Source organism: Epinephelus fuscoguttatus, linkage group LG11 (genome assembly GCF_011397635.1).
Source record: "Epinephelus fuscoguttatus linkage group LG11, E.fuscoguttatus.final_Chr_v1".
Classification (NCBI taxonomy): domain Eukaryota; kingdom Metazoa; phylum Chordata; class Actinopteri; order Perciformes; family Serranidae; genus Epinephelus; species Epinephelus fuscoguttatus.
Window position 1 is genome coordinate 40376588 of NC_064762.1, and position 12700 is coordinate 40389287.

The 12700-nt window shown below is 39.7% G+C and overlaps 1 protein-coding gene across 5 annotated transcripts in view; it reads right to left on the bottom strand.

Annotated features, from left to right (window-relative positions):
- The window catches only part of LOC125897348 (kinesin-like protein KIF13B), a 71462-nt gene that overhangs the window by 39352 nt on the left and 19410 nt on the right, over positions 1-12700 (bottom strand). For all 5 annotated transcript variants that reach the window (XM_049590632.1, XM_049590631.1, XM_049590630.1 and 2 more), the window contains exons 8-18: positions 12419-12599; positions 10661-10748; positions 10393-10527; positions 7760-7872; positions 7259-7370; positions 6520-6732; positions 6308-6418; positions 5755-5889; positions 5490-5620; positions 1172-1258; positions 791-981 (exon numbers count right to left, since the gene is read on the bottom strand). In XM_049590632.1, coding sequence (XP_049446589.1) covers positions 791-981; positions 1172-1258; positions 5490-5620; positions 5755-5889; positions 6308-6418; positions 6520-6732; positions 7259-7370; positions 7760-7872; positions 10393-10527; positions 10661-10748; positions 12419-12599 — 1497 coding nt within the window. The remainder of the gene's footprint in view (positions 1-790; positions 982-1171; positions 1259-5489; positions 5621-5754; positions 5890-6307; positions 6419-6519; positions 6733-7258; positions 7371-7759; positions 7873-10392; positions 10528-10660; positions 10749-12418; positions 12600-12700) is intronic.

Consider the following 12700-nt stretch of genomic DNA (forward strand, 5'->3'; position numbering starts at 1 on the left):
ACAGTCCCCCGACCTAAACATCATTAAAAATCTGTGAATAGACCTCAAAAGCGCAGTGCATGCAGGACAGCGCAAGAATTTCACAGAGCTAGAAGCCTTTTGCAGGGAGAATGGGTGAAAACCCCCCAAACAAGAGCTGAAAGACTCTTAGCTGGTTACAAAAAGTGTTTAGAAGCTGTAATACTTGTCAGTGTGTCAGTAGATGCTACTAAGCACTGACCATGCAGGGTGCCCAAACTTTTGCTTCAAGACGTTTTCCTTTTTTGTTATTTTGAAACTGCAAAAGATTGAAAATAAAATGCAATCTTGCTTAAAATATTGAAGAAATGTGTCATCTTTAACTTCATGCCTTTTGAAGATCAGGTGAGGAGGACAGAAAAACGTCTTCTTTTTCAGAGTAAGAGTTCTTATTTAACTATAAAAATGATGAGTAATACACTGTCATTTTATTAACCACAGCTGCCACAGTAAAAACATGCTCTGAGGAAGCTACTTAGCGAAGACACATTAACATTTATTTTACTGTACAATATTAAATAAACAAGTTGTACATTTTGTTTCTCAACAAATTCAGTTCAATTCAATTTTATTTATGAAGCCCAATATCACAAATAACAATTTGTCTCAGAGGGCTTTACAGAATACGGCATCATTCTGTCCTTTGGACCCTCACAGTGGATAAGGAAAAACTCCCCAGAAAAAACCTTTAACAGGGAAAAAAAATGGTAGAAACACAAAACAAAATTCAAAGCGCAACTTTGTCATTGTTTGACATTTCAGCCTGACTCACCGTTGTTGCCCATGCCTTTCATCATGACTTCGGCCTGAGCAAATTCATAGCCAAAGCTCAGCTCACTTGACACGTCGCTGGATGCATCAAAGTCTACCTCCAGCCGGTCGGTGCTTATACACGTCTTCATTGCAGCACCACCCTCCTCATCCTCAGCTCTTGCATGGACCATATGCCTGGGCAGACTGATCCTGTGTGTGTGCATGAGTGGGTGGTGGTAGTGTATGGATGTATGTGACAAAGAGAGTGACACAAAGAGGAAGTGTGATATTGTGAAAACAGGAAGAGATAAAATGAAGAGTTTGTGATGACATGTAAATAATGCTGTTAAACACTGCATGGATACAGATTCGAAGTGAGCACTCTGTAGGTGACACCAACCTGAAGAAGTGGTTGTTTCCCCACAGGATTCTGTCACCATGATGAAGCTGAACTGGACTGGTGACTGCAGGACCGTTTACACATGTTCTACAGGTGGAAAAAGCATTAATACAACATGAGACAACATATGAAATGAGAAAAGGTGATAGTGGAAATATAACCAAGCCAGCCATGTTTCAGTTACAGTTTACATCCATGTCTGTCCAGACTCATATGTAGCCATGACAGTGGACAATGCTTCAAATATGGATATTGCAACAAAAAACCTACATAGTCTAATACATAGACACTTCACACACATCTTTTACCTGGTAGCACAGAAGATCTATATAATCAGCACAGTTTTAAGGTGAACATGTTTTTGCAGAACATTATGATGTCACAATAATGCTGACCTTTGACCTTTTAGATATAAAATGTCACCACTTAATCATTTTATTCTACTAGACTTTTATGTGAAATTTTGTCATAAATAGTAAGGAAATTCTGGAGTTATGACTAAATGTATCTTTTATGAGGTCACAGCAACCTTCTCCTTTGACCACCATATTTTTATAAGTTCATTCTTAAGTCCAAGTGCATGTTTGTGCCAAACTTGAAGAAATTCCCTCAAAGGCCTTCTTGACATATCGTGTTCACAAGAATGAGGCAAAAACAAGTCCAAGTGGGCGTTTGTGCCTAATTTAAACCAAAGATTCAAAAAACACACTACCACAATTAAAGAAAATTTTAAAACTCCCACATCATAAAAACAAGGACAACTAAAGTAACAATGTCATTGTAAAATGTTATTATAAATCTTTTACCCTGTTCCATAAAAAACCCCTGACTTGACTCCTGTCAGCCCCTCTCATATTTAAAGAGCTGATGTGGAGCAGAAGGCTGCTCCACAGCATGGCACCACTGGCTACATTATTGACTTGAGGCACCTAACATGAACACACACTGGCCCTGGTATTATAGTTACACTGGGTATGGACCATTGTTATCTGACAATACCAATATTGAGGGGCGTAACCATTGTAACTATTGTACATATAATTCACCTTCTGTTATTCTACTCTGAGCTGTACTAGCAGCAGTCCCATCCTTCTGAATTTATCACTACTAACATGAGTTTGTGTGGATGCATTTAATTAACACCGAACAATAGTATTTTGTATCACCTGTACTTTGTTCCTGAATTTAGCTCACAAACAACTGCACCAAGCAGAACACGCATAATCAAGATGACACTGTATCAATGATGACACAAGGTGATTTTTCCCTGAAAAGTGGAGGTCCTGTTCTATGAAACACGAACCTGTGTTTGCTGGCACCCTTAGGTAACATTTTAGCAGCAGTAGAATCAGAGGAGAGTGACTGTTCCAATATTACTGCTAAATATGAGACACTTGTCAGAGATGCAATTTCAGCTCCATAACAAAAGACTTTAAACATATTTATTCTTGTCAGCTTACTCTTCATTCCCAACAGGACTGACTTGGTTTTACCCAAATGTATCGAAAGCTTATGTATGAGCCATTCTCTTACACATTCCAGTTCATCACTGAGAGCGTTTTCAATTTCACTGACATCATTCCCACATACCAGTAATGCAGAAACATCAGCCTACAACAAGAGCTTGTAAAGCTGCTGACATATTATTTATATCCATAATAAACAAAAGAGGCCCTAGAATAGAAACTTGTGGCACCCACATGTACTGTGATATCCTGAGGTTCTGATATAACCCTTTCAACATCCCAGACATCTTCCTGTAAGGTAAGAAGTGAACCATTTTACAGCCAAAGTTTCCCACACATTGTTACATGTTATGAATTTTCAAAACTTTTCCATAATATTTTACTCAATTTCAACCAAAGATCCTGTAGGTGTCCAGGCAATTTGATGTGTGTTTGCATTATAATTATACAATCAGTTCTGACCAAGCAATCTGATTGGTCAACAAGACATTTAGAATGTGCTCAAACAGCATAACAGCACACATGGCTCATCACTAAAAATATTACTCTGTCATTTCCATGATACTGTTGTAACTGCCACTGGACACACACATGTCCGTGTACCTGGGCTAAAAGTCTAAAGAAAAACTCACCACAATCCTGAAAATATATAGCCTAATATGTAAATAAATGTTAATAAACTCACTGGAAGCCACCAATTATTAAATTAATAAATCTAAAAAAAATTTTGTTCTTTATTCCAAATGAGCTGAAAAGTGGATTAACAAAAAGCCACCTAAAAATGGGTTGTTAGGACATCCTATAATGATCTAACAAATGCTCATGATAGCCTGTTTCTTGCACCTGTTATAGAACATTTGTAGAATAATTAACTTAATTAAAACAATTTCATACCTTGAACTTAACTACTGGGTTTGCAGAAGTTCTCCAACATACTTACAAAGGCTAAGTGATTCATTGGATTAAATAAGTCAGTCTACTTTTTATTTAATCAGCTTTCTTAAATGAAAATAATTGATGGCGCTGTTCGTCAGTGCAGGCGTGTGCCTCAATGAAGTGAGGCAGTCTGGAGCACCACTGCAGTGAAAAAGTTGCCTTATGAGAGGCTGAATGCCATCAGATATGGATTGAAGTTAAATATTTCATTAGATAAAAAAATATGTTGTATATGTATGTGTGTATGTATGTGTTTTTTCAGTTAATTTTGACTTTTGGACATTACAATGCTCTTGAGATATTGGAAATGTTTAGCGTCATCTGGCATCCTCCATCAGCTGTGCCGCTGACACAGTGCTATACCAGCTTAAAAATACATGTGAAGATTGCAGAGGCAGTAGCCAAATCTGTGTATGGAAAAATTATTTTTTACAGCAGATACCTTAGTCATAACAAGACTTTACATCAGGGGTATTTCTTTAGTTTGGGAAACCACCATTTCTAGACTCAACAGGGACATGTATCTGTAGGTCCTTACTAAGGTTTCACCTACGCACTGAAACAGTTAACTAGGTTTATTTGCATATGGGAGTCTACTGACGTGACTGTTTTCCAGTCATTGGTCACACCCCATGTATTTCCATGGAAATGGAGACAATAGTCTCAGAGCTAATTGCCCCTGAACATGAATATATTTTGATTAAATACTTTACTTTGTTGGTAATAGTTGTAGCATTGCTATATTACACTTGTGTTTCCATCACTGAAGTATGTTTTAATGTCACTTCAGTGATGCTTACGGACCTTAGTGCAAGCATCTTGGTCCTGACCGCATCATGTTGTGCCACAAATGATGTGAAAACACACCCTTGAGTGAAAACCTGATTAATTTTGACACTCCTGTATGCATTTATTTCTTGTTACACCAACATTTGTTTTATGGACATGTCTGATAATTGTTTTTCAACATTGCCTGAACCTGAGCATTCCCGAGATAAATGAAGGCAGACTGCCATCATTTCCTGTCAATCTGTTCCATCCAAAACCCAACATCTGCTCATCTATACATATTTGATTTAATCACCAGGTATCATCTAAAGGCTGAGATTTAGTTGAAGGTGACATCCTGGTGCTGCTATACTGTATGACTGACTGCAGCAGCCTTTCACTCAAGTTAGCTATCCATCAGTAGTAACTGTCACCAGGATCACTTAACCATTTGCCTCACTGACAGTAAATCCTCAGTATTCTGTGTGAAAGCCTTGGTTAACCAGCTTCACAACAGCTTTTTTTGCGTTTCTCTCTTTTAGTAACATCATGTTTCTTTCCCCCTACACGGTGTATGGCCTTGGGGATGATGCGCTGCTAGTCTGGTCTATGTATCACATAATATTTGTGATGTTTCAACTGTCATGCAGAGCAGCACTAGAATTTAAGTAAGTAATACAAGGAACATGTTTCACATAATATTGAATTGCATAATATTGACATGTTTTGAGATTTTTATGAACAGATTTTAAACAACAGCTAAAATACTGTTTTTTAAAAACATATCCAACTCATTCTGTTAATTCCAAACTATTTCCAGACCTGGAAAACAATTTTTTACAATTTCATAACTTTTCCAGAACTTCATGACTGTGGGAACCCTGCACAGCTGTGTATTAACCTAACATATCCATTAGCAGAGCTTTAAAATCAACCTTGAAAACTCCCCTCAGTGTTTTAATTTAAGAGGCTTGCTGGTGCTAAACAATGTATTTGTATCATCTACTTGGCGTTCTGAGGAAAATAAAAATTTCTTAGTACTGATGGGACATGTAGCAGTGCATAATATATACACATAAATATAAGAAAGCAAATGAGCAGTGCACAGAGAGGTCCTCTGTGAAGTCACAGCCATCAATCAAACATACCGAGCGTTGCGGTGAGGACTGAGCACCACGCCGTTGTTCTCAGTGATGTCAATGACGCAGTGCTCAGCTTGGATGGCCATCCCACAAAGCTGGATGTCCTGCGAGTTGGCTGAGCCCACACGTGTGTGCTCCTGAACACGGGACACAGAGGAGACACGGTCATAGACAAAATACACTGTTGCAGAACATGATGTGTGCATGTATTAATTTGTGTGCCTCTATATGTATAGTACGCAGCTCTCGACTGTATGTGTGTATCCAATACCTTTAGGTAGTAGACCAGCAGCTCGTTGAGGGCAGGGTCAGCGTTAAGGTTGACCAGGAAACACTTGTCATCCACGACTCTGATTCCAGAAGACTGGAGGGAAATGCCCAGACTCTCCAGCTGCCTCTGACGCTCCTGCAGGAAACATATTTAATACATGCATTGATTAGCTGATTATTCTATTCTTTAGCTGCTCTATGAAAGAAATGCCAGAGTGAAAAGAGAAGAGCTGAGCTAAAAATAACCCCCATATTGAAGAAAACTCAGTGAATAAACTTGAGTTAAAGTTAAATTAAGGCACACTGAATGAACAGAAAACAAATCAATTGGCACTGACTCACATTTTAATTTTATCTCCTCAGTTTGATTAAATGTGTCTGTGCAAGGAATTGACCGAAATGTTAACCAAGTTCAGTTTAAGCATAACAAGAATAAGATGACGTTTTTTCCTACTGATCCCTACAAGGGCAAACTGATGTGGAAAGTGAATTTGTGTGTGTGTGTGTGTGTGTGTGTGTGTGTGTGTGTGTGTGTGTGTGTGTGTGTGTGTTACCTGTGCAACAGCCTCAGTCTTCCTGAGTTTGTCCTCCCAGGTGACTGTCATTTCTTGGATCAGTTTCTCAGACTCCTCTAGCCTGTCCTTCAGCTCGGGGGCCTTCATAGACTGACAGTGACAGAAGCTGCATTACACTCTCCACATATTTCTGTGTTATTCATTTAATATTCAAGAATCACAATACTGGTATGGGCTGAAGTTACATGAACCTCTGCCTCAGAGAGCTGCTCCTTCAGTTTCTCCACTTCCTCTCGGAGCTCTCGGATGATTCTGGCATTGGGGTCTTCGTTGACCACAGCATGGTTGATGATGCTCTTGGCCCTGTCAGCGTAACGCAGGGTGGACAGCGTCTCGTCGTAGTTGTCTGCAGCCGGGCTGATGGTGGCCACCATGGCTGTGCGGCTGTTCCCTCCAAGGCTGTCCTGCGGGTTTAAAAAAACAAACAAACAAAAAAAAAACCTTTAAGTCTCAGACTGCACTGTGCAAAATAAAGAAAATCCACTGCTTTGGTCCAGAGACAGGATTGCTAAATGTGTGAAAAGCATATGATTTATGGGCATGCTCTGTTTGAGGGTCATTAGGCTTTATGCAAGTTTTAGAAAGCTACATTTAACACGATTACAATTCTACAAGGAGACTAATTTAAGACTAATTTAAAACCCCAAATTAAAGACTCAGAGCTGGCAAAAGGAGCCTTTCTCCAACAGAGCAGAGCTAATGAAAACAACCAACAGAGCCTTGAAACTTAATGCACAAAATAACAAAAAGCACACCAAAAAATTAATTACTGTACTATAAAGTCCAGTTCTTTAGATTTTAAAAATGCATATTGTGCTAGCACGCTATGATGTATTAAAGTGGGTATAAAGTGCAAAAGGAACTGAAGCTGAAAATGTTTGTCTGTAGTGGAATCTGTAATTCTGTAAGTCTGTTGATTTCTTGGTGTACCTTAAGCAGCCAGGTGAGCACAGAGTCTCTGTAAGGAACAAACTTGCTTTTGTTCTTCCCTGCTCCCTGATCAGCCAAGGCAGAGATAACTAAACCCAGAGTACTGAGGGACCTGGAGGGAGGGACACAGAGAGGGGAAGGATGGGGAGAATTAAGAGGGAAGAAGGGAAGTATTTACAGGACAGAATATAACAGAAGAAAACAGACCAAAAATCATCAAGGCAATTTTGGATTTCAGTCAAGCTCACAGGGGTACAGTATAAATAAGTGAAATACTTTTTATGTTGTGACAGTATTATTTGAGGGAAATAACCTCCTGTCCAGCAGTAAGGATCCAAAATGACCAAAATCAAAAGTGAGTGTACGTAGACAGAAAACAAACACAATCCCAGCCAGCAATCTCCTCTGAGGAATGCAGCTCGGTCACTTAATTTAGTTCTTGGAAGAACAATCTTACAAGTCTTTAGTGTCCAGCCAAATATCTATTTTCTGTTGACTCACTTATTGATGTTGCTTCCTTCTTTCAGACGCTCCCCCGCTGCTCCAGTCTTGGCTGCCCGCTCGCTGCCAGCCAGGTCCACCAGACTCAGCTTGCTCACTTTCTCTCCACTTGTCTGGAGCCGACACACAGAAATGGATATGATGTTAGACTTTATTCTAAAATCCCTCCATCTTTTCGTCCATTGCAGAGAGAAACTTTGCTGAGGGCAAGTTGCAAATCTCAAAATGTATCATGACTGGGCATGAGATGGCCATCCTTGAAAGGCTCAGCTGTTCACAGGCAAGAACAGCACGAGGTTCACCACTTTGTGAAAAACTGCATTGGCAAACCGTCCAACAGTTTAAGAACAATGTTTCTCAACACACAATCAAAAACAATTTAGGGATTTCACATCTACAATATCAATAATATCATCAAAGTATCTGGAAAATCTGAGGAAATCTTTGCACGTAAGGGGCGAGGCTGAAAACCAGCAATGAATGCTGGTGACCTCTGACCCCTCAGGCTGCACTGCATTAAAAACCAACATGATTCGATTCAATTCAATTCAATTCAATTTTATTTGCCTCACAGGGCTTTACAGCATACAACAACCCTCTGTCCTTTGGACCCTCACAGTGGATAAGGAAAAACTGCCCCCAAAAAAAACTTTAACAGGGAAATAAAATGGTAGAAACCTCAGGAAGAACAACTGAGGAGGGATCCCTCCTCCAGGACGGACAAACGTGCAATAGATGTCGTACAGAACAGATCAGCATAATACATTTACAGTAATCCAAATGCATAAAGGCTTTCACTACGTGGGCTCAGGAACACTCTGGAAAACCATTGTCAGTAAACAACGTTCAGACTCATGTGAATGTCCTGTCATGTGAAAGCCATATATCAACAACATCCAGAAACTCCGCCAACTTTTCTGGATCCGAGCTCATCTGAGATGGACTGACACAAAGTGAAAAAGTGTGCTGTGGTCTGACAAGTCCACTTTTCAGATTTTTTTTTGGAAATCATGGACGTCATGCCCTCCAGTCTAAAGAGGAAAAGGACCGTCCAGTTTGTTACCAGCTCAAAGTTCAAAGGTAGCATCCGTGATGGTATCAGGGTGTGTGTTAATGCCCATGGCATCATGGGTAATTTTACAGCTGTGAAATCACCATTAATGCTCAAAGATACATACAGGTTTTAGAGCAACATATGCTGCCATCCAGAAGACTTTTCTTCAGAAACATCCCTGCTTATTACAGCAAAACAATGAGACACATTTTGCACATGTTCCAACAGTGTGGCTTAAAGACTAAAAAGTGCAGGTACTAGACTGACCTGCCTGCAGTCCAGACACGACTCCTGCTGAACATGTGTGGCACATTATGTAGTATGCATGAATGCGAAAGAATTGCACTTCAACAATCAGTGTTCTCAGTTCCCAAACACAGACTTAGTGTTGTTCAAAGAAAAGGTGATGCCACACTCTGATAAACATGATCCTGTCACAGCTGTTTTTGAAACATGTTGAAGGCATCAAATTCAGAATGAGTGTATACTTTCATAAACAATACAGTTTATTAGTTTGAACATTAAATACCTTGTCTTTGTTCTATAGTTGAAAATAAGTCAAAAAGGATTTCAAAATTATTTAATTCTGTTTTTATTTATGTTTTACACAGCCTAACACTTTTGGGAATCAAAGCTATAGATTAATACCCTGGAAATCCAGAGTTCTCGCGAGAGCACAATTTGAATTTGCTCAGCGAGTCACTCTGGCATTACCCATGCCGTTGGAGCCGAGCTGCACCAATCACATCGGTGTATCTGATATAGGTGGGCCAGAGGCGAGTTAAACAGATGACGACATCGCTGCGCTGACGAAGTCCGGAATCAGTCAGTAAACATTGCAAGATGGCTACGGATGAACACCAGTTGTTTGAAACAGCTTTGGCCGCTACAATGACTGAGTTAGACTTGGCTTTTTTGCAAGAAGGACGTTTTTGCTGTTTTGCCGACCGGATACGGCAAGAATCTAATCTACCAGTTAGATCCGTTGGTAGCTAAACTCTGGATGTGTCACCCCGTGTCTTGTTCTGATTGGTCGTAGTGTTATTAAAATTGCATGCAGTGATATTTTCAAATGCATGCTTGGTGCCACCCCTCGAGTTGGGCCATTTTCATTACCCATATCCAGACCCTAAATCTTTCTAGATTTGGGTCTGGATTTCCAGGCTAGTAGATTAATTGACTCAACAAAAATTAATCAACAACAATTATTATATATGTTGTTTAAACTACAAGCAGAAATGACAAACATTATTTTTTTGTAGGTTCACATTTGTGAAAATTTTCTGATTTTCTCAGATTTCTATCGTAGCATATTGAATGTCTTTGGGTGCTGTATTATTTTTTGGATAAAACAAGCACCTTGCCTTATAACCTGGTTCTCTGGAAACAGGAATTTGTTTGCCAGCGAAATCAAGTGATCAGAAAAAATAATGCCAAGCAACATACAATATCATTTATACAGGTGTGTTGATAATAGAGGGTGTCAGAGGACATCATATGTAAAAGGCTTATTTTGGAAAAATAAAAGTTATAACCTGTTCAGTGTCAGTGTGTGTGTGTGTGTGTGGATGTTTCTTACCTTAGACTGCAGGTCCATGAGTGTGTGTGTGAGGATGATGTTGAACACAGCGTGAGATCTGCTGCTCTCTTCGTTCATATTTGTGGCTGCCACTGTGCGAGATTTATTTCCCTCTGACATCAGAGACTCTATGTCCTGTCAGAGACACAAACAAAGACACGTCCTGTCTGTACCCGTACTTTATGAAATGACTTGTTTCCCTTGGCAACGCATTGTCATAAAAGCTAAAGAAAATGAGAGCAGAAATTAGATGCAGTTCATAAAGTACCTTGTAGCAGGCTACAGCCAGACGAGACAGGCCATCAACATAAGGCCCCAAAACTTTGTGTTCTCTCACTCTGAGCGCCTGTCGATTTCTACAGAAAAGAGACAGTTATTAATCCTGTATCCTTCAGTCCAATTCTATCTCACCAAACTGCAAACATGAGGATGAGGACCACGGCTGTGTTCATCCCCCACCAAAGAAAGAAAGAATGAAAACCAGTCTTAAAGGGTAAATTTGCTATTTTTCAACTTGGATTATTTTTAAGTTTTTGTGCGTAAGTGACTAATGGGATCAACAATTTTTTAAATTGGTCCAGTACTGAGAGAAAGCGCTGCAGCAGCAGTGAAATCAGCTGCAAAGTAATCCCTGCAGGCAATTAGGTCCCATCAATTAACATCCACTTGAGTATTTGTTTTTGCCACCGACAGGCTCAGATTGTTATTTTAAGTGTTTGACAACATTATAGAAAGAATCCCTACAGAGACAGACCTATTTGTTAGGGAGTAGCACATTTTCACATATAACTGGATAAATATGTTATTTTTTTCAACCAAATCAGAGTTGGTGATGGAAAAGTGGAAAGAGGAACCAAGACAGCTTTTTTGAGTTTTATTTTTCTTGACTTTGACAGAAGAGCTTTTTACAATGAGAAAATTACTGTGTATTTAAATGGAGTCTAGTGGATTTGATGATAGCAATACTGGGGCTGCTTCTGGTTAAACAAAAAGGATCTTGCTCCTTATCAAAGACGTCTATTTCTGTAGGGATCTATGCAATAATGTTGTCAGACACTAAGAATAATAATCTGAGCCTGTCAATGACAAAACCAAACACTTTTAGTGGACATAAATTGATGGTGCTCATTTACCCGCAGAGATTACAGTACAACCTGTTTTACCACCAAACAGCAGCAGCCTCAATCAATACTGGACCAATTTCAACAATACTGGGTCTAAGCCTAGTATATGGCTGGACTATAAAGGAGGACTTTAAATTTGAAAGAGGAGGTGGTCCGCATATACCTCTCCAGACTTTCATTTACTTTGACTTATGCTTTACAGAGCTGGACCTGCTGTTACAGTCCAACCCAAAAACTCATGTAAATCCATGTTAAAATAAAGAACAGCGCACTTAGACACAGTCACACAGCTGAAGGGAGCTGCTTTCTCTGGAGATACCACCTTCTCCTCATAATGGTGGCAGCATACTGTATGTTCTGATATTGTAACATGTAATATTCAACAGCGTTTAAATAAATTTAAGGTTTGTGTTATACATAGCATCTGTTAAACAATCTGTCAGTTTGGATTGGAGTTTATTTCAAAAGCGCAATGACCAATGGTGAAACACTAACTCTCAGGTCATCACTCACTTGGACCAGTGGTGTAATCTCATCACTCACTCAGTCACTCACAGAAAAACTTCTGCGTTTATAGGGCTGGCCTCGCCTCTGTGTCCAGACAAATATTGGTGTTACCATGAGTCAATTAGACACAAAAATATTGGAAAATAGGGTCCACATTGAAAAGAATACCAAAGTTTCCCTTTAAGATCAAGATGTACAGCTATATGCTATGTTCATAGAACTGTATCAGAAGGTAAGACAGAAATATGAAGACTCAAATGATTGCAAAAGTACAACATTTTACAGTTCCCAGCACAGAATCCCAAATACACAAGTAAGAATGCAGGATCATGAAAATAAAACATTTATCGCACGACTCCCTGTTTCAAAGTTAACTGGCCCGAACAGTTCCTCACCCTTTGGGGTCAAGCAGGTCTCGGACCTTCTCGTTGTAAATCTCCATGTAGGACACCTCCACTGTGAAGCTCTCTCCCTCCTGGGCCTCCTGCAAAGTCCTGCTGAACAGGGAGCTGCAGAGCCGAGGGATCAGACCTGGCTGCTCCGCTGAGCCCATCATGGTGTATGACTTCCCAGAGCCTGGAGACACACAGCTAGAGTTTACTAATCCAAATGTCAAGCTGAAAAAGAGCCAAGTAATGTTAAAGAGGGAATAGGAAGAAAGGAGGATAGAGAGTCAG